The sequence below is a fragment of the Ooceraea biroi genome, chromosome 12 (assembly GCF_003672135.1).
Source record: "Ooceraea biroi isolate clonal line C1 chromosome 12, Obir_v5.4, whole genome shotgun sequence".
NCBI classification, from domain to species: domain Eukaryota; kingdom Metazoa; phylum Arthropoda; class Insecta; order Hymenoptera; family Formicidae; genus Ooceraea; species Ooceraea biroi.
The window spans coordinates 8,183,955-8,206,981 of record NC_039517.1 but is presented as its reverse complement, the minus strand read 5'-3'; the positions used below and the strand labels follow the sequence as shown (position 1 = coordinate 8,206,981).

The following is a 23,027-nucleotide window of genomic DNA, read 5'->3' as shown; positions in this document are numbered from 1 at the left end:
AATAGTTCAAAACCGATACACACTCTCCTCCTTCCTTTACTGCATTCCGTATCGCGAATGAAATAAAGAGACGAGTCTCTCATTAGGATCTCGTCATGCGTATGCCCGCTATCTTATCAAACGGGGGGACCTCTGACCTCCGCGCAAATACGAAAAGCATCGGGAGACCTTTAGCATCCGATTCTCTCCCTCGCCGTTCGGCCACTCGTCGGCCGACCAGCAACGGAAACGCTTATTTAGCGGCGCACGCGGTTGATCCCGCCGCACTCTCGCTATCTCGCTATCTTCGTCTTCAATCAAGTCGAGCTCCGATTTATCCACACCCCGGATTTATCTCCCGGGTGGCTATCACCGCGAGAGAAGAAGTCCAGAGCCGTGACGACAGAGCCCCATAGAGAGATCCCCGTAGAGTGGATCCAGAGAGGCCCGGAGTGCCGTGACGGCGAGGAGCTTGGAGAACGTTCCCGCGCGATTTTTCTCGAAACGTAAGGTGGAAGTATAGTGCGATCAGTGTGAGGAGGATTCCTCAAAAGCGCGTTCCTCTTCTTGCGCGTGTCGAGTAATTAACAGTCGATTGAGAGTCGTGTGTATGTGTGGAACAGAATTTCTCAGAGCTTTGACGGAATTCTCGGCGAGGGATGAGAGCCGTGTAGCGAGGCGGTGTTTCTGAAGGATCCTGAGGATCCCAGAAGCGATAGGACGATCGCCTCTTGGACCCGGAAACCATGAGTGCCAGGAAGACACTGCTCTTTGCATTCGCGTGCGCGGTGCTCATCGCCGTGCGAGGAGGTAATTACTGACAATTTCCGGTGTATTTATTGCAACGTCCGGTGTCCAATTATCCCGTACGTTATGCCGTTATCGGACGGTGATGCATTGTAACGAAATGCGATAGCATGATTTATCGGAGTCGTATTAATTGATATAGTAGAAGAAGTAGTCTTGAAGTACATTGAATATAGGCGTTTAAATAGTTATAAATTTATAAGTTATAAATTTAATAGTTATAAGTAAAGATTTATTTATAGTGTACTTTCTTCTATAATGTAATATAATGAGTATTGTGTGTGTATATCTTTTATTTAGATAGCGGAAATTTGTATTAACAAAGTTTCGTACATATAACGAATACTTGATTTGAATTGCGTTATATTTATTCGATTATTATCATCAAAACTGTTTTTATTTAAATAGTTCGAAACTCTTGAAAATTCAATTTATTGAAAATCTTAAATTAAGAATTTGATACAATTAATGCACATGTCGCATAAAATGTAGCGAATTATTCTACTACAATTTCCTTATACATTCATGATACACCAAACTTTTATTTCTACAGAAATCACCAAGGATTCTACAGCATGTGGCCGGACAAAATGCAAGGGTAAGGGATATTCTTACACACATGTGCACGTCTTTTCTCCTAACGAACGCAGTGCGGCATTCCTTCATCATATTTCTGCGTGCCGGGTCGTATTACGAAACGATCCATGAAACGATCGTCGTTTACTCCACATGTATCACTTTTACTTCTGAAAGAAGACTCACATTTTTGGAAATCGTTGGGCTTGCATTTTCGGCAATAAGTCCTTTCCAGTCTTTTAATAGCAGCTAGTTTTAAAAAGAAATATTATGCATTTTATGGCTTGCATTTTATGGCTCTGGATTGCTTTTCCGAAATAGATATTCTGAAGTAGATAACAGTATTATTGCGTTATTCAATACGTCTAAGCAACTTCTAACATACGTAATCACTTATTAAATAACTTATAAATTTAGATAATTATTTTCTTTTTTTCTGATAACTCATTTTTGTGTCTTCCTTTATTGCTCAAATGCTTAAATCATTGCGACATTAGATCGTGGTATTCTTGTGCGTCTTTTCGGGGTGAAGAACTTTGATCTTTATTTTTTAAACGAATCAATGTGCGTAATTACGGAGATAACAGAATACGAGGAAATGAAAAATTTCATGGAAAACAAATTGTTTAATAGTTTCGTAACTTATCAAATCTTGATCCAAGGCCTTTAAAATCGATAGTCCTTCCCTGGTGTTCTAACTTCGTTTTATATAATAATATATAGAATACTATTAAAATTTATTTTACGCGTATAATTATCTTGTATTATACGGGAGTAATCTCTCTCTTTTACTTGCATATAAAAATATTGCGTTATATATATTCTTTTAAACTAAAAAAGATGAAGGATAGATGCTGGCAGTTGTGCTTTTGTTCTTAGAATACAATAAAAAAACATAACATATTCTTGAATAGCGACATAAAGAGAATATCTCTTGTCATACTTATCTCTCACAGTTCCTCTGGAACGGAAGTTCAAGTACCAGGAGGGTGTGCACTACGTGTACGCGTATTCCGTCGACGTGAGCACGAATCTGGGCTATCACCAACCTCATCACCCACGAAATGACTCGGCCCTGCACATCGACGCCTTCCTGTCCGTGCACTTCAACAGCCCGTGTGAAGGCACCCTGAGAATCCTGAACGCCAGCATCAGCCATGATCGGAGCACGTACAATGCTGAATATCCGGACCGTGCCGGCTCCGGGTTCAAAGCCACCCTCGAACGCTACGCGCTCAGGTTCACCTTCGACGACGGGCTCATCCACGAGCTGTGTCCGGATCGGCACGAACCGATCTGGGCGCTGAACATGAAGCGAGGCATCCTGTCGTTGCTACAGAACAGCATGCGGCGCTTCGACGTGGACCACCATGGCGATGAGGTGGACGTTCACGGCGTCTGCGACACCGAGTACCACCTGTACGAGGCCAGGCGGACCAGCCTGATTGTGAAGAAGATCAAGAACCTGGCCGACTGTCAGCAGGGCTCCAAGTACTTCTCCGTCGTACAGTCCAACCCATATCGGAGCCCACGTCGGCACATTCATCAGCACGGACTGTTCAAGTCCCATAGTGATTGCGAGATCACCATTGATCACAACGTCTACGAGCAGGTGGTGTGCAAGGAGACGCGGCTGCTGCAGCCGCTCTCCAACGGCCGCCATGCCGGCGCCAAGACGGACTCCCGGGTGAGCCTTCGGTTGGTCCAGGAGACGACGGACACGAGTTTCCTCCAGGATTTCTCCGAAGAGAACGAGGACAGCGAGGAGGACGAGGGAGACGAGAATAACTTCGTTCGGCGCGCACCGCGCACGAAGAGAACCACGTTGCTGTACGACCACGCGAAGACGCCGAGGACGATGCACGGCGAGCTGCGCACCTCCAGGGAAATGCTGAAGGGCATGTGCAAGCTCGGGGCGAGAGCTGACGAGCTGCAGCAGAGATTCTCCGAGATGTTCACCAATTTCGTTCACTCGGCTCGGTTCCTGGACTACCCCTCGTTGTCACAACTGCTCGCGAGGGCCAACAACATATGCAGGAACGGAAAGTACGTAATTCCTCATAAATCTATCGTAATATTTTTCTAGTCAGGCAAAGAAAAATTTAAGTAATTTTTGATTAACTTTCAATTAAAAATTGAAATGGAAGCAGAAATCATATTAATTTCGGTATGTTTATTCTCGTTGTATTAACTTTCTTTTGTCCAACAGAAAACACATTATCGCGGCACTGCCGTACCTGAACAGCAACGCGGCGGTGAACGTCATGAAGAATCTGATAATAAAGCGACATGTCGATGAAGCGACCACCAATGACTGGATCATCACTTTCGCTTTGATCCCGCGACCAGATCGCGACACCATTAAAGCTCTCTCGCAGCTAATGAGCTTTCAGAATCAGATTCCCCAAGCACAGTTCGTTCTCAGCTACTCCACTGTCATTCACACTTTCTGCAGAAACAACGATGTCGACTGTGTCGATCTAGAAGAGATACACGCGCTTCTGTTGCATCTTCAGCAGGAGATATCGACTGGCTGCGCGCCTCGTCTTCATAATCCTCTCGTAACAAAAGAGGCAAGATATTGATTATTTTTGTGTCTCTTAGAATTTCGAATAATTTCATCGTAATGTTATAATTATTCAAGATAGAGAAATAATTGTTAAAGTTGATTTTTAATTTTTAAAGTATTTTGTGAATAATTGCCTCTTATGCGTAAAAACGGAGGATTTTAATACGACTGCGATTGCAGACGCTGGAAGCTTTGAAGGCAATCGGCAACATGGGGCTCGAGACGAAGAACTTGCGGAGGGAACTGAAGAAGTGCATGGACGACACCGGCGGATTCTTGCCCATGGAAGTTCGCGTCGCCGCTGTCGATGCTCATCGCAGATTATCGTCCTGCGAGGAAACCCGGGATCAATTCTTCCTTGATTATTATCGCAATACGACATTGGACACGGAGATTCGTATTGCCTCTTACCTGCAGGTGATGCGTTGCCCCGATTACAATGTCATAAAGACCATCAAGCACACGCTCAAAATGGAGGAAGTTAATCAAGGTTTGTTAGACATCATTATCATGAATTTCTGGCCTCTGAAATAAAAATAAAAGCGCTTTTTAAATAATGAACTGTGATTCCTAATTATTTTCAGTTGGTTCTTTCGTGTGGAGCCACTTGCTGAATCTATACAACTCTGCTTCTCCCACGCGAATCGAGATTCAGAGTCTGCTGACGGATCGAGACCTCGACAGCAAGTTCAACATCGATGTGAGGAAGTTCTCACGCAATTATGAGAACTCCTTCTTCTCCGAGGAGTACAATGTCGGCGCGAACTATCAGGCGAATCTGATCTTCTCGCCGAAATCGTACGTGCCACGATCGCTCACGTTGAACGTGACCACCGACATCTTCGGTCAATCCGTCAATCTCTTCGAGATCACCGCACGAATGGAGGGCCTCGAATATTATGCGGAGAGCCTCTTTGGGCCGAATGGCATCTACAGCAACGAGAAGGTTTCGAATCACCTGCGGAACCTCCTCAGGTACATCAGATCGACGCCGGAGAACGAGAATTACTGGGACGGTGTGAAACGACTGCCTAACGTCATCGATAACAACTTTGATCATCCGAGAATCAGCCTCGGTTATAAAGTAAGTGAAATGAGACAGAAATACATTTGCTAATTATTTGTAAACTCGAAATTGAATTTGCTTAAATAATAATTAGTACAAGCATTTGTGATAAGATAAGATAAACGTGTATTTAGCATAAATAATATCTTTAACGTGGCCTTTTGGATAAACTACGAAAAATTATCGTGCAATATAATTTTTTACTCCACTTTTAATTTTTTTATTTGCAAAATAATTAATGAATTATTGTATTTTATTTGTTACGTTAGATATTCGGAAACGAGCTGAAGTTCACGACGCTCGACGGCGACAAGGAGGTGAAGGCCGCGCTGGCAAATTTCAATCCCTGGCAGAAGATGATGGATTTCCTGGCGATGCAGGAGATTCTCTACGAGAAGGCCGGGATGCTCCTGGACTCCTCGTACGTCGTGCCGATGGGATCGGGTCTTCCGATTCGTTTGGACGTTTCCGGTTCCGCGGCTTGCAACTTCAGGATTTCGAAAATGTTCAACTCTCAGCGAGACAATGAGTTCCAGCTCACCGGCAATGTCGCTTCTAGGTTCGTTGAAATACTGATGCTAAATTCCTTTGGAATTAAATTCTTAGCTTCTTCCTTGAGTGTTACCTTTTTTTAACGTCACATCATATTTTTCTTCTAGCGTAAGTGTCGATGTGGTGGGCACGATGGTAGTGGACGCTTTCTACAAATCCGCCGGCCTCAAGCTGCGTTCGAACGTTTACTCTTCCGGATCCGTGCAGCTTCACCTGAATCTGAACGGCACTCGTTTGGCGCGCGTGAGCCTGGGTCTACCAAACCGCAACATAGAAGTAGTTTCATTGCTGTCGGACGTTGCTCTGATTAGAGGTAACGGCGCCGAGATCGAAGAGAAGCCGATGGGCATCTTGATGGCCGGCCAGAACATGAAGAACTCACGTTACCCTCTGGTCGTGCCCAAGAATATTCTTAGCAACACCACCTGCACCTGGACCGCTCTCGACAGGCTGATAGGCTTAAAAATGTGCACTGACTATCAGTTTACGAACGTGACGAAGGATCCCAACGCGCCGTATTTCCTCCTAAACGGAATCACGCTCTTCAAGGTCTCGTTGCTCAAAGCCGATCCCACTGCCAAGAATTACGTGCTGGAGTACAATTGGAACAAGACTGAGGTGCGACAGAAGTCACACATAATTTTTTTATTCAATCATTAGATAGAGGGAAGAAGCTTTGTAAATTTTGCATAATGATTTTTTGTCTAACATTCGGTTTTTGATTTAAATTCTTTAAATATCGAAGTATGAGACAGAAGATAGTTATTTCTTTATTTATTAATTTATTTATCTTGATTTTTATCAATTTCAGGAGTTCAGCATTTTTAAGTTGATGTTCGATACTCCTGGCTCGCAAGTGAATAGAGAAATAAGCGCTACCGTCACTTTTGACATAAAGACCAACAACGTTACCGTCCTACTTCATTCGGCTGGTAATTCTCTGATCGCCAAAGGTGAGTATTTCGCAAATGCGCAGTTATCTGCTCGCGAATCATGATCAATGAAGACGTTAATTATATTCACGTGTTTCCAGGCACGTATAAGCGTACCGAGGATGAAACCTTCATTCACGTCGGTTTCGACGTTAACGGCACGAAACACCTCGACGCCAGTCTGGGTTACACGAGGACAGAGTTCAATCACGGTCACATTTATCAGCCCAAAGTTCATCTGGCTATCAATGGCGAGCGTGTCGCTGCCATGTCAGGTATTCTGACACAATGTTATAATATTAAAGAGGAAGAAAAATTTTTGTAAGAATAAGAATAATACTAATAACATTTAAATTATCAGGTGCCATCAGGAATGCGCATAAGAACAACGTTTCCCAGTTCGATATAGACCTGACTTTCCAAACAAAGCGAGTCTGGAGCAAACTGGTCGGTTACATCGTCAAACACAATATCAGCTTGGCCGGCGACTTCCAGTTGGAATATCAGCTGCAACGTATGCCAAAGAAGGAGAGCCTCCATCTGGAAATCTCGCTGTCAAATCGCTCATCAAAGACTCTCACACACAAGGCTGCTGAATTAAAACTGCACTCCACCGCGTACCCGCAGCTGAACGCCGTGATAAGCGCCTGGTTCCAGCAGGCTCTCGGCCACCTGGAGCTCCACGCCGAGGTGAACTCCAATCCGCACCTCAAGGATGATCGGCACAAGCTCACGGCGCAGTTCGTCATGTCGTACTCGAAGATGTACTTCCAGAACCAAGGCACGAAGGTAAACGCGCTGGTAGCCCTCACCAAGCCCATCCAGAACTTAGATATCAAAGTGGGAGTCAATCACTACTCTCTCGGGCCCGAATCGAAGACCAGCTTACTCATCGGTTACGCTCCAGGTAAGCAAACTTCGAGGTCGAAGTCGATATTCTTTGAAAGGAACTCAAAGAATTAACAAAATCCTCCATTCGCAGGCAAGGAAATCACTCTGGTGGTGAACATCATCATGCCGCGCGGCTTGCTGTTCTCCATGGAGGGTCACATGAACCTGACGATCCCGAACTTCAACTCGATGCTGCTCGACGCGCGTATCAACGAGCGTTCACGGCGTGAGTACGAGCTCGAGTTCTCCGGCACGTGGTTCAGCGGGCACAACATGACCGCACGCGGCGCCTACACCGACCGATCATCAGTCGCCGTGATCAACCATCACCTGAAGCTGATTCTCAAGTCGCCGAGCTTCGTGACTCCGATCCTGCTCAACTGCCACATGTACCAAAATCACAGTGACCTCCGGGTTAGCTTGTACGCCGAGCAGCTGGACCACGACAAGTACGCGTTCGTGCTGAATCACACGGTGCTGTCACCCACCAGCTTGACGTCCTACGTGGAGGCGAAGTACCGCAACAACGTGTACTCCGTGATGACGAGCGTCGATACGACGCGGGAGGTCCGCCTAGAGTTGCACCTCGACAAATGGCGAGACATTCATCTGACTCTGAGCGGCCTTAACGAGGTGAACCGGAAAGAGCTCGCGGCGGAGGTAAAGTGGGATGCCAACCGAGACCCTGCCTTGAAAGTCAGCACGATACTGCAGTTAAAGCAGGTCTACTTGTCTCAAGACCCGACGGTGGGATCCAAACGGACTGCAACGATAGTGGTGACTTATCCGGGACGATTAGTGACCGGTTCGTGCAACTTAATTGCACGTCGTCCTGATGATACGGGACCAGGTAGTTATCAGGTGGACGTTATTATGGAGTGGAGCCCCGAAGGAGCGATCAAGGCGACGGCCGGTGCGAAATATGAAGTTGGACCGCTGAAGACGTTCGTCACGGTGGAATTAGAATTGATGACGCCGTTCGAACAATGGAGGAGGACCGCCGTAAACGCAAAGTAAATGAAAGATACTTTTAAACTACAAAATATGACTAATAATCTAATGACGTTAGTCATGATCACGGCATCGACCATAAATCTATTCTAAATTTTAATATATTTGTAAAGCGATATCACTTTTTAAAATTAGCTTCACAAGTAACTCTTGCTTTCATTTACACGAATTTGTTATATTATTCTATTACAACATTATTAATTACAATAGATTAATTTTATAATTAATCATCACATTATATATTATATTATAATTTTATATTAATATAATAATTTTCCTTTTGCTCGCAGGTACGTGCAAGTGCCAAACACAGTCATGGTCAGCAGCAGAGTGAACTGGAAGGATTCCCAGCACATGCAGGTAGACTTTCAAGTCAGCGCGCATGAATACGAGATACTGAGCGGTCTCCAGATGAAGGAGTGGACGGCTTCCTGCGGCTTCGTCAGCACCATCCACTCCAACGCTTGGGTGACTTTGAACGTCACCCACAAGTTAATACCGTCCCGAATGGCGGACACTAGCGTGCTGATCGAGTATCCTAAACATCCTGATAAGACGATCGACGCACGCAGCGTCTGGTACCTGGACAAGGAGACGGACGACGTGTTCAATCTCACGGGCAATCTGCATTTGTACTCACCGCTGGCGAGCTATCGGAAGAGCGAGCTTAAATGCCAACTGCGGCTGATGAGCAGCTGGCAATTCTCGGGAGCGGCGAATCTTGACCTGGACAAGCGCAAGTACACCGGCCACTTGATCGGCGATCTCGTACGTTGGAAGGAGTCCAAGGTCGAGTTCAACGTCACCACGCCGCTGGAGAAGTTCGCCTACGTGCGTGGCAGATTTGGTCTCTCGCACAGCAATCGACATGCGGTGGCGGAAATCGTCACACCCAGCGGCCCGCTCGGCGTCGAGGCACTTTGTCAGCTGTTCACGTCCACCTACGATTTCAACATCAAGCTCATGTTGGCGACGCCGATCGATGTGCTGCAGAAGGCGATGGCCGTGGCCAAGCTAAGCCCCCGTGAGGCGGACTTCAGGGTCGTCTACAACAACCTCACGGCAGGCTTCCTCGGCACCTGGCACTACCACAACATCACCGACTTTGATTATAGCTACATCGTGTTCACGCCTCTCGAGGGTTTGCAAGAATGTGGCGTGATCACCCGATTGATCGTGGTGCACATGGAATCCGTCAACATGCTGGACGTGAACACAGAATTCTCGCTGAGATTGGCAGATAACAAATTCGGCATCAAGGCCAACGGTGGACCGAAACCGCCGCCCGTTAAAATCCCCCTGAAATCGGGGCTCATGATGTCCACGACGGATAATTCTGATGAATCGGAGGAAGAGGAGGACGACGAGGACGCTATCTTTTGGCGAGGAGAATTGCAGGTAACATATATATGAGTTGAAAAAGCAAATATAATCACGAAAAATTATGCAATTCTCTGAACTTGAAACTTTTACCTGTGGAAATAATTATTTAGAAAGTTTGAAGCTATTTTGTAGGTATTTTAGATATATTTTATAGCAGAAAAGTAACATATTAATTATTATATTTAAAAATTTGAGATTTATTCGGAACATCTTATTAAGATTATTAATTTTTAATAATAGTACAAATCGCGCATATCCATTTTCTGATTTATAGATATGGCCCGCGGTAACCGAGGATCTACTTGTGGAACTGGACATCGATACCGAAGGCTATACATACAAGATTCTAAGCACGATACAAATACTAAAGGGCAAAATCGTCGTAGACGATAGCTTCTCTATGGAGGATGTTTTTCATATAAAGAATGATCTACACATTGATTTAGACCTATCGTTTAGCAATATCAGAGAAATCACGTCGCTATACGCGTTTATAATTGATATGGAAGAAATCACTACTTACTTCATGGAAATGAACGTGAATGTTCGGAACAATATTACATGGATCGAGGTACTATACTTTCACATAATTTGTATTATTTATTACCCTTATATTTCGAAAAATGAACCGAAAAGAGGAATACACTGAATGCATAAAAATTTTATTATCACACAGACTGGATTTCACTGCAATTACACGTATCAATCGCACGGTGATACAGATGATATTAGGACGTACATGATAAAGCTCAACGTAAAGACACCCTTGAACTTCCTCAAGGATTTGCGTACCAACTCTATCATAGAAATCGAGGGTAATCTGTACAACGTCACAGTTTCGATTCGCGGAGATGATTTAATAATGGATGTATTCGGAAAGTTAAAGGTAAATTAAATTTAATGCATTACTCTCGAGCTTTATGAGTAAATATCTGCAGATGCAAAACTGAAAAATGTCTCGTCTTCACGTAGCTAGAGAATGCTCTGCTGGACACGATGGTCTCAGGTGCGATCGATTCATCGGTAATAAGAATACCGAAGACCACGATTGCCGCGTATAAGGATTTCACCGGAAACTTAAAGCAACTTAAGTTCAGCGCGAGGCTAGACGAGCCTGTATCAAAACACGTGAGTATTAATATGCAATTATAAAATCTGAAAATTAAGAAATTATTTTTATTAATATATGTTAATTGAGATTAATTAAACGTGTAAGTGGAGAATTAAAATATTCAAGCACGCTATCAATTTTTCAGACATCATTCGAGTCCTCCTGGCAAGTGGACGAACATCTCGTGAAAGCTTCCGCGAAGCTAGAGAGCTGGATAAAAGCTCTGAAATCATTGGAGGCTGACATCCTCTATAATAACGCGATTCGCGTGAACAATACTGCAAATCTGAACGTGCACGTGAAGCATCTCGGCACGCACGATTATCAGCTGACCGGAAACTTGAACAACGGCAAGATTAACGCCGATCTGCACACGCCGCTATCGGAGAAACCTCACTTCGAATTTCAGGGAGACTTGAGGGAAATCAACGAAACGTTGTACGACGTGAGGGGGGAATTGAAGGATCAGCTGCGAGCGAAGATCTACGACGTCAGCTCCGTCATCATCTTGCAGGACGACACGCTGGACTCGGTAGATGTGGCAGCCGTGCCGAAGAGCGCCAATGCCGATCGGTTCATTGTGAGATTCAAGAGGAAGAAATACGGCCTCCTGCTGGACATGAACGGCAGCGCCTTCAACAGTAGCGTGGACGCGAACGTGCTCAATTCCCTGAATTGGGACGTGAGAGCACACACGGATGTCCAGATGGCTGACCACGTGGACACGTATCAACTGAACACCTTTATGAACGTGCAAGTGAACGGCAACACTACTCTATACATCCGCGCTGAAACTCCGTGGAACGACAGCAGGATCCTGACTATGAAAGGCAACGTGATGTTGGGCAACGTGACCGGTGACGTGCAGCTGAGCCACCGACTGAACGATAATCAGTGTCAGGCGGGTTTGGAGTGGAAGCTGCTCTACATGCAGGACATGTTCGTGCGGCTCAGCACGGATTACGACATTGCTGAGCTGGGCAAGAAGGAACTGTCCACTCACGTGTTCTTCAGGAACCCCGGCCGGCTGTACAGAAACCTCGACATGGGTTACGACCTGGATGTGAATCGGAAAGCGTGGGAGTTCGCGGCGAACGCCACTATCGGTTTCCGTAATCAGCAGAACATCGACGCGGTCTTCGCGGTGAGATTGCCGCCTCCGAACAAGGACGATCATCGATTCCTGATCAGCTATCACACCAGTCAGAACATGCAGGATATTTCTTACATACTGGGCTACAACGCGCTCCAGGCGAGGTCTAATTATGCGTCGGACGGATCGGTTTGTATTTTTTAAATATTATGTAGAAATATTTATTGTAATTTAATATTAGTTTATAATACTGTCGATGCAAAATTTCAGATTCGAATGGCCACGCGCGATATTAATGGGCACTTGCGACTGACTTGGGGTCTGTTGCCCACGCAGTCCATAAACAATCTCTTCAACGTTACCTTCGACAATAAGGAGATCGAGCTCAAGTACTCTCTGTACACGCCGAAATTTCTGCAGGAGGAGACACTCGTATTCCTCTTTAGTTACGATGGCACATCCGACGAAAGGAACGTAATCAACGCTGATCTTTTCTATCCTCCGAGACAGCAGATTGGAACCGCAAAGATATATTACGAAAGTCTGATCAACGTTAACGGGACCGTCAACGCTTCAATATCCTCGCAGCGCTTGTCATACATCGGCTGCAATTTTGTTGTGCTTACTACTCTGTAAGTAAATTACGTGTTTGCTTTATCGGAGAAACTGCAGATAAAAATAATCACTTTAACCGCGCAATTTTATCAAAATCTTTAAAAAAGTATTATTTTAATGACGAAATATAATTTCTACTAAAATGAAATTTTCATATCAATAATTTTGTAACACATCCGAGAAGAATATTCTATAAATCTTAAGACTTTTAATTTTCCCAGTGCTTTATCATTTTTCTTTAATTATCTTTTATTATTCCGTGTACAGGAAACAAAACAAGAGATCCGTCGAGTTCTTCTGGCCAAACAACACGGCGTTGCTGAATTCTGATTACGTCTACCACAGCGAGCGACTGGACTCGAATCTGGAGGGTGTCCTGCACGTGGAAGTACCCCTAAATGCACGTCACGTTGGCCACTTGACCTACGGCTACAAGAAACGCCCGCAGGTCACTACGGGTCACTCGACCCTCATGTACAACGGCAACAAGGTGTTGAACGCCCAGTACACTGCGAAGAGCGAATCGCGAGCCGGCTTTGAGAAGGATCGCGTTGAAGTCACTGTGGAGAACGTCTACAAGCCTATAGGCATCATGTACGTGAATCAGTACGAGTACAGCGGCGGTAATGGGGGCACGAACTACCCCACCGTCGAGTTCAAGCAGGTGAACATCTACCAGCTAAACAACAGAACGGCTTTCAACATTGCCGGTGAATCCAAGATCCGTACCACCCACACCGGCCAAAATATCCAGCTGAAGGCGATGCACTTGAACAAAACGATTCAATTGTCGACTGACTACGAAGTCCTGCCAGGCGAATTCGATCAGAAGACCTGGTTGAGCCTGGCCGAGGACGCTTGGGTATCTTACCACGTAAACATCCTCAACAAAACCACCGAGACCATGGACAACCAGTTCATCGTGCTCAGTCTGTCTTATCCCGAGCGGAACTTCACTTTGGACGGCTCCTACAAGATTACAAGCGATGAAGTGAGTTCTGAGGCAAACCTGCAGTGGCAACGTGACGCGGAGAAGCTGAGGCTCGTCGGCGCGGCCTTCAATTGGATGAACGTCACCACCACACCGATGGGGAATCAGCAGGAGGCCGTGTTGAGCTTCCGGCATCCGACCTTTGAAAAGAATGTCACGCTAAAGGGTGTGCTGACGAAGAGGGACCACAAGGATCTGCTGAACGTCGCCTTTGCTGCGGACTACTCCACCGACGAAGACAAACTGCTGACGCTGTCCGCGTTGCTGAGGGACGAGAGCGACGATTCCAACAGGAAGTATCTCTACAAGATAGCCGGCAAGCACGTCAACACCAGACTGGACCTTGACGTTGAAGGCTTCGTTCACAGACAAGGATTAACGCTTTTCGAGACGGTGAATCACGCTCGGTACACACGCGGCTACGCGTCGCACGAGACTGGCGAACTGATCGGTCGGATCGACAGGAAATCAAAGGAGATAGTTTTCCGACGAGTGAACAACGACGAAGTCAAGTACTTCACGATCGGCTACTACCCCACGTCTTCGCAATACATAGTGAACGGTAGCGTCATTGATACCCCGGATCTCAACGCCACTGGCGCTTTCTTCTTGGACCCGAGCGAGAAACTCACTTGGATGATGGTGAATTATACACCCGGTATGTACTGTCGATCAGGAATTTTTACGAAATATACTAAAGAAAAATACTCTGAAATAATTAAAAAACACTAAGAGTTAAAAAAATCTTATCGAGAAAATTTAATTATAAAAATATACGTCATTTGTTTCAATTATAGAAATCAGTGAATGAATACGAGTGAATTTTCCATTTTTTTCCTATATTTTATAACAATATGTTTTGTATTGCAGATGCAAGAGTGAGTTTAAGAATGTACGGCAACATCCCAGACGCCCGGAACGCGATATTCGATATTTGGAGAACCTACGAGGACGATTTAACAATATCGGACGTTTCTTTCTACCTGAAGCTAAATCACTCGAGACTCGTTACCTCGACTCTGCGGTGGCGGCCTGAGCTCAAGAGAGACGTTATAGTAAGATAAACGCATTTAATACTACATATGTAATGCAATTTATGCGTAATTAACAATTGCTGTACGCTTGCTTGTAGACCACTGTAAAAAGCACTTTCAACGAAATGTCCGAAAGCGTGCACAATGATCTTGATTACTGGAAACATTACATAAAGAGCGAAGTAGCAAATTCCATCGCAGATGTGTGGGAGAACGCTCAGCAGGATATTTCGGGATTCCTCGACGATTGGAAGTAAGGATATAAAATTTGGATAAAAAATCAAAAAAAATAATATCGCACATAAAAATTCGTGCAGTTAAGAGCAAAATGGAAAAAATTAATAAAATGAAATAATTATCTCCGTTTGATTTAATCAAATGATATATCATGTTTCTTTCTTTTAGCGATCTCAAGACACTTGAAGAAGATTTCGAGAATCTCAAAGTGTACCTGAATAATTCCTACAACGCCAATGATTTCTACATCAAGGATATCGTCACCTTCGGCATGTACGTCATCGACGAGTTGTCGCTGCGCAGCCACATCCAGTCTCTGCCCAATATCCTGAACGAGATCTGGGAGATAATGGGAGAATCCGGTGAAGCTCTGCGGAATTCCTTGCTCTGGCTGATCGAGACCATCAAGAATGCGTACAACAAGGTCTCCGAGATCATCGCGGCCGTGCTGCGGGGTGATTCAGTGGCGCAGGTGGCGGACATAATCGAGAAGCTGATCGAGAAATACGACATGTTCATCAAGGACCTGCACGTATCCTTTATCAAGTACATCGAGAACCTCTGGGACACGATTTTCTCGTCGATTTTGGACCAGTGGAACCGCTTCCTGAAGATGATGGAGCCGCTGTTCATCCGCTTCATCCATTACATGGAGACGCTCGCATGGAAGGCGAGCAAGGAAGTGCTGGATTTCCTGTACGACCGTAAGCAGGAGATCATTGCATCACCGTACTTCGATCGCTTCACCAACTTCACGCACGACATCGACAGGTTCTACCGGGATATCAAGGCGAACGATATAGTGACGAACGTGCACAAGTACTCGGGCCTGGTGATACAGTTCGTGAAGCAGCGCTACTTCGCCTTCGTGCCGTTCGGCAAAGAGCTGAAGGACGTCGTCGAGGAGATTGTGTTGGAGCTAAAGGAGCTCCGAAAGTTGCCGTCAGTCAACTATGCCCTGGAGAAGCTCGAGCAGGCGTACGATCGCGTCAATTACTTCTGCGAGTACTTTGAGGTGAAGGCCAAGATAGAGAGCCTCATCCGACTGGTGCACTCAAAATTGATGGACATCAGTCAGACGGCACTGCAGGCGGAGAGTCGCTACAGAGAGGCCAAGACCATGTTCATTTTTGATCCTAATCAAGGCTTGATGTGTCTCGAGCAGAAGCTACCTATGTCCTGGCACGCGTTCAATCAGACGCCCGAGTTCCAGGAGATACCGGAGATCAGAGCGATCACGGACATCAAGATGTACTTTGTCACTTCGAACACAACTTTCTGGAGCCTCTACTATCAGTACAAGCCGTATTCGGAGTTATCAAATTGGTTACCGCCATTCAAAGGTTCGTGAAATTGTCGTGAAATATATTATAAATAATATTATTGATATTACAGATGAAAATTTCATGGAAAATTGATAATCAAGCAATTCTTATTATTTCAGCGCAAGCCATGATCATCGGATCTCAGCATTACGTCACTTTCGACGGACGCTACTTCGACTTCGCGGGAAGCTGCACCTATCTGCTAGCGAAGGATTTCGTACACAATACTTTTGCGATTTTGGTGAAATATGATCGACAAGACAAGGAAATAACCCATCAGATTATAGTTCTCATCGGGAGCAACGCTATTGAGTTAGACCTCTTTAACGACGTTAGTAGAGACATCGTATATTAATCGCGATATCGATAATTAGAATTAAATTTTTAAGTAAAAAGTAAATTGATCAAATTTATTAAAATAACTAAATTAAAATTAAAAATTGAAATAGTCAGAGAAATAGAAATATTAAAAATCGAAATTAGATTATTTATGTTAACTATCAAATACTTACTTTTCAGACGATAAAGCTGGTCTCACAGAAATCGGCGGCCATCACCAATTTGAAGCTGCCGATCGAACTGGATCACGGCGAAACGTATATCTATCAAATGGACAACGTAGTGACCGTGGAAGGCAGGCACAACCAGTTCCGCTTGGAGTGTAATCTCAAGTTCAACCTGTGCACCCTGGAATTATCAGGCTGGTACTTCGGGAAGACGGCCGGCCTTCTCGGCACGATGAGCAACGAGCGGTTCGACGACACCTTGGGATCGGGCAAGACTCTTCTGACGGACACCGGCAGCTTCGCCCGCAGCTGGTCCATCAACAAGGACTGCTCCGACGCGGAGGACTACGCCAGCGAGATCCACTATCAGGACAGCGTGGTATCCGAGTTCTGCGACGAGCTATTCGTGAACAAGAGCTCGGAGTTCGGTGTCTGCTTCGGCGTGATTGACCCCGGTGTCTACGCGACGATGTGCTTCAACAGCTTGACCGAGACCGAGGCGTGCACCGTGGCGATGTCGTACATGCAGACATGCATGTTCCGCGACACTTACTTGCGCATACCTGACCGGTGCACCACATGCACCATGATAGACGGCACGCAAGTGGCCGAGGGCCGCTTCAAACGGCTGGAGGGCGACACGGTGCCGCGTTCGGCCGACGTGGTGTTCATCGTCGAGGCGAAGTCTTGCAATCATGATGTGAAACTGAACAGCAGCATGGAGCTTCTGATCACGCAGCTGAGCAACGAGCTGAACGACTCTAACTTCACGGGCAATCGCTGGTCGCTGGTGGTGTTCGGCGGTGACGGGGTGCACGACCAGCCCAGGAGCATCATCCTTGACGGGCAGATCTTCACGAAGAACGTCGCTCGCTTCGTCGATTACTTCGACTACGTGCCGGTCGGTGCCGGCAACCAGGACATCTTCGCCGCGATCGGTTTCGCCTCGCAGCTCGTCTTCCGCGCTGGCGTGTCGAAGATGTTCGTGCTGATGCCGTGCTCGCATTGCGAGCCGGAGAACCAGACGGTCAGCATCATCCTCGCGACTTATTTTAATTTTAACGTTTAAAATCAAAGTTAGATTTTATAGATGAAATCTCTAAGTTTAACCATTTTTATCTTTACATTTTTCTATCTCTCTTTCTCTTTCTAAGTTTTTTCTAATTCGTTTCTTTTTCTATCTTTCATCCCAGCTGGAGTACTCGGTGCTGCATCAAGTATTGTTGGAGCATGACATTGCGCTGCACATACTGATGGACGGCGACTTCCACTTCGAGAAGGAGAAGATCAGCAAGATATTCTACGGCTTGGACGCGACCAAGTCGTACACGAGGAAGGACGCCCGGGAGCTGATCGGCGACGTGGACCTCCGGCGGCAAGTCAAGCTTTCGAAGCACGTGCTGGGCTATTGCACGCCGTTGTCTCTCGAGACAAACGGCACGATATTCAGCGGTAACAAGCTGCGCCTCGAGAAATCGCCCGCGATCAAGAAATTCGCCAGCGTATTCGCGAAGCGGGTCGTCCTGAGCGCCGAGCCCAGCAGGTGTCAGATCTGCGAGTGCATCGCTGACAACAACGGCGTTACTAAAATGGAGTGCATGCCCTGTATATACCCGACTGCCGTGCACGTGGATTACGTAAGCGTATGTATCGCAATTTGCAAACAACGCAAAAGGTCTGAAGTAAATGCAAAACGTGTTAAATCGAACATATTTTGGTATTTTTTGGTAAACGTTCGCTCTTTGAAGAATTTAAATTTTATTTTATGTTGCAGGAAACCTTTAACGAGTCACTTTCGATGATACCGTCATTAGACGAGATCGATTATGGTCAGATCGATATGGACGATGGCTGAAACGTAATCAAGAATAATACATAGAGCTAGAACGTTAACTGACTCCCTCGTATTGGTATTTTAGCCGTATTTATTTGTAGCGTACCTTGAAATATAAGATAATACCTACCTCCTTTTCCAATCGAGGATTTCTCCCGCGCACCGTCAAAATGCAACGTCAAAGTTGACTCGGGTTAAGAAAAAAAAGTATACACGAAGGATTACGAGAAGACATGAATTCGCATGAATCTATGCGTTAATTTCGAGTAATTGCAGATTTCATAGTAAATCGACTCTACAGTCAATATTCTACGATTGCAAATTTCTCATTATACATATGATAATATATATATTGAAATAAAGAATTATATTAATAATATATCACGATATCGTTCCGGCATCAATCATAAGGACTATTATCTTTAAATCAAATCCATCAATAATTAATGTATAAATAAATAATATATGAATAGGAAAGGATATAGATCAGCGAGAAGAATTATTGTCGCATAAAAGTACAGCGTCTGCTCGATATATAAAACTTTCCTGTCTATATATTATCTGTGTGTATATATATATATATCATATTCTCATATTTATTATATATATAAAAATGTAATGCAAACCGGGAAATGGCAATTGATTCACGTTACATTCTTCGATTCGTCTTGAACCGCACTTTACACTTCATTTCGCCGCGCGCGAGTGGCAGAATACATAATATATATATATATCTTCTAACCTTTTATAATCCATCTGTCCGTCCGCAAGGATCCTCCAACGAAATGATAGACTCTATAACGCACTGGATAATCGAGGAGACCTAACTTACGTCGACGCAGGAGCGAAACACGGGAGACCGCGCGTCCCGGGGACTTTCGGTATGGCCGTGATAGACTGATGAACGTCGCAGTAGCAACGGTGAGACGGAAGAGCCGAACCGGCGCGCGACAACACACGGTATCGCCGGTCGCTCCGGTCGGTGTTTGGCCACTATCGTTCGTCGTAGTAACGTTAACCCAGACCGTTTGGAAACGGTCACCTGGTCGTCGTGTCGTGAGCCTGCAGGTGATTCGGTGCGTCCGCGAACGTGAACTTCAGTTTGTACGCCTCGGCCACCAGCACGCCGATCTCCGAGTCCGTCCAATTTTGCGTGGGCAGGTTTTGTAGCATTAACATCAGCCCCTGAACATCATCGAGGAACGATTGATGATATGACAAATGATAAAGGATTTTTAGCTGCAAAATTATCAAGGCGAACGGATGGATTACTTGAAAATCAGGTTGCGACAGCAAGTGTCGCCTCCAGCGTAGGAGGAAGGCCGCGCACACGTAGAGTTGAAACGAGGCGAATCTGTCGGACTCCGCCAGGTAGGTGTCCCACAGCCGGATGGTGCAGTGAAGTGGGATCTCTCTGGTCAATAAGTTATTCATCCACCGGAACGAGAACTGCAGGTAATCCACTCCGTGCTGATGCAAGTGTTGATGCAACGGCGCTGAAAGCAGCACGATCACATTGAAGAAGATAGAAGACGATTTAGCCTGAATCTACCGGGAGAGTCACTCACCATCGATCCTTTGTATCAGCTCCTTCAGTTGATTGACTTTGTGCTGGATCCCCAATTGAGCAAATATGTAGTTGTCCTGTATACCGTCGAGGAATTTCGACAGGCACCAGAAGCTATCCGCCTCGATGATGTCGCGCTGCTCCTTCGACAGCGACGCTACGTCGTAGTTCTCCAGGTCCTGCCACGCCTGTATGGGTATCGCTTCTTGCAGAAACACGAGAAAGAAAGGCGTCACCAGGTCGTTCATACCCTGCAACGACGCGGTTCTTTTTGCTCTTGCTCTGCAACGCGCGCGGACAGGTCGACCTTACGCCGAGTACCTGAACGTAGCCGGATGCGGGGTGCCTGATTGCCCAAATGTACAGTATCCTCTCGAATATCAGCTGCACCGTCGTCTGCTGGAACAGCGAGATGAGCGGCGACATCCGCGGGATATCGATGTGGATCTGGCGATACGTGTCCTGAAAGCCCTCGTCCCTCTCGACATCGTAATACTGCTTCACCAGGTTCCAGTAGTCCAGCCGCTTGCGTTCCAACGCGGGCTGCCTGCGCTCCAGATTGGCCGGCAGGTACTCCTGCGAACGCGGATTACGTAACACGCCAAACTTCGCCGACGCTTGCGGCGGCGACGTTTAGCACGCCAAGTGCGCGCGGTAATCGTTTACCTCTGCTACTTACAGATAACAACCTCCACGTAACGGAGCGCAATTTCGCGGGCACGCCAGACCAAGACAACTGCCTGAGCTCGTCCAAGTTCAGTACAGATGCTTCCAAGAGCAACTGGAACTTATCAACCTTACTCTCGCCATCTGAACAAACACAAGCGGTCTTTCTGTAAATTCCTCCTCGCACGAAGATGATTATACGATGAAATCAACGCGCAATCAATGAGTACCTTGCTCCTTCGAGGGTACAAAAAATTTGCTGGGAGCGCTCGGCTGCCTGAGCGGCTGCGGCCTACCGGGGAACTGCGTTGGCCTGTGCTGCGGCGAGATGCCGTACCTCACGTCAGCGTCCTCGCCGGAATGCTGACTGTTGTTCACCTGAGAGTGCAGATTGACGTTACGCAGGTGTAACGGCTGCACTGCCAGTCTCTGGAGAGCCTCCACCTTCTTCTCTTCAGGGATGATCTCTTGCTGAACCGCTTTGACACTCGCTTGCTCCAGACACTTATTACCAGACCTGTGGCTGTTGATAACGCTGAGGGCCGCCGAGTGGCTGACCCTCTTCGATATCTTCACCTCCGATACCGTGCAGAATTCGTCGTCACCCGAGTCCCATGCGTCGTCCACGCTCTCCTGAAAGTCCTGGAAGGAAGTGGAGCCACCACTGCCACTCGTGCCGCCACTGCTGTTAGCGGCACCAACCAGATTGCTGGATCCAACCGTGGAATTAAACTTGCCGTGTCTGGTGTCCTGTTTCAGGCTCGGTCTATGAGTACATTAATTGTTTTAACATTTATGATTTGCGAAAACGAGATTGTGGAATGAAGTATATACCTTCCCGGTACAGCTCGCGTGTTCTTCTTCCAGAAAGACTGATGACTTGGCAGAGCCTGATGGTGGTAACCTTGATTCTCCATAGCAGAGAGAAATCAAGTTAACTTGTACCTGGTAGTCTCTCAGCGCGGTTGCCGTGATACGGATCGTTCCTCATACCCTTGCAAGAATCGCCGGGGATCTACGAGAACCAGAAATCCTGCTTAATTGGCGCTGCGTTGGCAACTGGCACTGTCATCATGAGTCATGTGATGAAAAGCGCACGAGAAAGAAAAAACGACAGGAAATCGAGCACATAAATTTAATATTACGATGAACAATATTCCAACACAAGCGTAGGATCCGCGGATTCAGTTATCTCGCTCGAAGTAAAAAAATTAGCGAAGGTTACATGAGCACGCACATCGTTTCGCTACATTACGTGTATACTGGACGCACGATATCGGGCATGTAGCACGAAGTAAAGCAGCTGCCAACGATTAAGTCACCACCAACTGACGAAAGAGGGAGAATAATAAAAGGAGAGAATAATAAAACGACGTGGACGGCTCCGAGATGACGAACGCGTCGTCACAACGCGTGATCTCTCGGGGGCTCGGTCGCGCGCGTGGCGACTCCAAGACTCCAACGTCGTTGTAATATTCCAAGGCGCGTTGGCCGCTTTTTTATCGCTATAATTAAATTACACGTTTTACGCACTTTGAGGTCGACAGAAATACTACGTCCACGTAATGCTACGCGGCGCCGAGGTCCCCCCCGTCGCTGTCCGCTCGTTCCGTCTGGCAGTTTGGTGAGGTTAGGTCGCTCGAACGGCGCGGCGCGAGAACGGCTCTGGTGGAGAAATATGCGCGAGAGCCGAGAGATGCAACGGCTGGACGGCGAACGGGGTGAAACGGGCGGGCAGAGACGAGACGCGCCTACATTTCCCGCTCTGCGATCGCAACCGCGGGCGCACCGACTCCGCGAGAGGGTCGTGAAGTCAGCTGCGAGTCCCTGGCTACCTGGGTCGACGTTTTCTGGCCCGCGGCCTCGTGCCAGTGCCAGACGCCAGTGCCCAGTGTCGCCTGCACCGCGGCGGCGCAATGACGACGCGTTGTCGTTGTGTTGTTGTATACTCTGTCAGATTGCTATCAGAAAGTCAGCGCGATTACCGTGCTCCTCTCCTCCTCACTCTCGCTGGTACGCGCGCGCGCGTGCCTATCCGCAGGCACCCCGAAGACGCCCTGCCACGATCGGTGGCGACTCCGCTCGCTTGCGTCGTGGACAGCAGGCACAAGTTTGTCATGCGGTGCATCTGACGCGAGCGCTGCCACGATACCTGCACAGCCGTGCTCTTCGCACAATTTCCGTTCCCCTTTAATCGCGCTCATGGACAAGCGTGCAATATGTGAAAAGAGAGAGAGAGAGAGAGAAAGGAATCGCGAGGGAAGGAATGCAAAAAATGCAAT

At 46.6% G+C, this 23,027-nt stretch overlaps 2 protein-coding genes across 6 annotated transcripts; one reads left to right on the top strand and one right to left on the bottom strand.

The window, feature by feature from the left end:
• Nucleotides 1-208: 208 nt before the first annotated feature.
• LOC105284264 (apolipophorins) lies at nt 209-18,888 on the top strand. The gene is made up of 26 exons (XM_026974077.1): nt 209-789; nt 1,340-1,384; nt 2,319-3,408; nt 3,572-3,935; nt 4,112-4,421; nt 4,516-5,015; nt 5,267-5,556; nt 5,657-6,167; nt 6,361-6,502; nt 6,583-6,756; nt 6,843-7,388; nt 7,464-8,385; nt 8,674-9,781; nt 10,041-10,337; nt 10,443-10,652; nt 10,739-10,894; nt 11,023-12,159; nt 12,241-12,602; nt 12,853-14,234; nt 14,447-14,631; nt 14,709-14,863; nt 15,016-16,190; nt 16,292-16,503; nt 16,692-17,705; nt 17,872-18,321; nt 18,453-18,888. Exons 1-26 carry the CDS (start codon nt 726-728, stop codon nt 18,531-18,533), a joined length of 12,882 nt encoding a protein of 4,293 aa, XP_026829878.1. The 5' UTR covers nt 209-725; the 3' UTR covers nt 18,534-18,888.
• Nucleotides 18,889-19,084: 196 nt separating this feature from the next.
• Nucleotides 19,085-22,711, bottom strand: LOC105284263 (TBC1 domain family member 22B). Of its 5 annotated transcripts, none has more exons than XM_026974074.1 (8): nt 22,581-22,711; nt 21,580-21,760; nt 20,976-21,511; nt 20,759-20,889; nt 20,401-20,655; nt 20,081-20,330; nt 19,785-20,008; nt 19,085-19,697 (listed from the first exon to the last, which is right to left on the bottom strand). In XM_026974074.1, exons 2-8 carry the CDS (start codon nt 21,660-21,662, stop codon nt 19,551-19,553), a joined length of 1,626 nt encoding a protein of 541 aa, XP_026829875.1. In that variant the 5' UTR covers nt 21,663-21,760; nt 22,581-22,711; the 3' UTR covers nt 19,085-19,550. The 5 variants fall into 5 exon arrangements, with proteins under 5 accessions (XP_026829875.1, XP_026829873.1, XP_026829874.1 ...); XM_026974072.1 differs by lacking the exon at nt 22,581-22,711 and adding an exon at nt 22,279-22,566; XM_026974073.1 differs by lacking the exon at nt 22,581-22,711 and adding an exon at nt 21,983-22,259.
• Between the last annotated feature and the right edge of the window lie 316 nt (nt 22,712-23,027).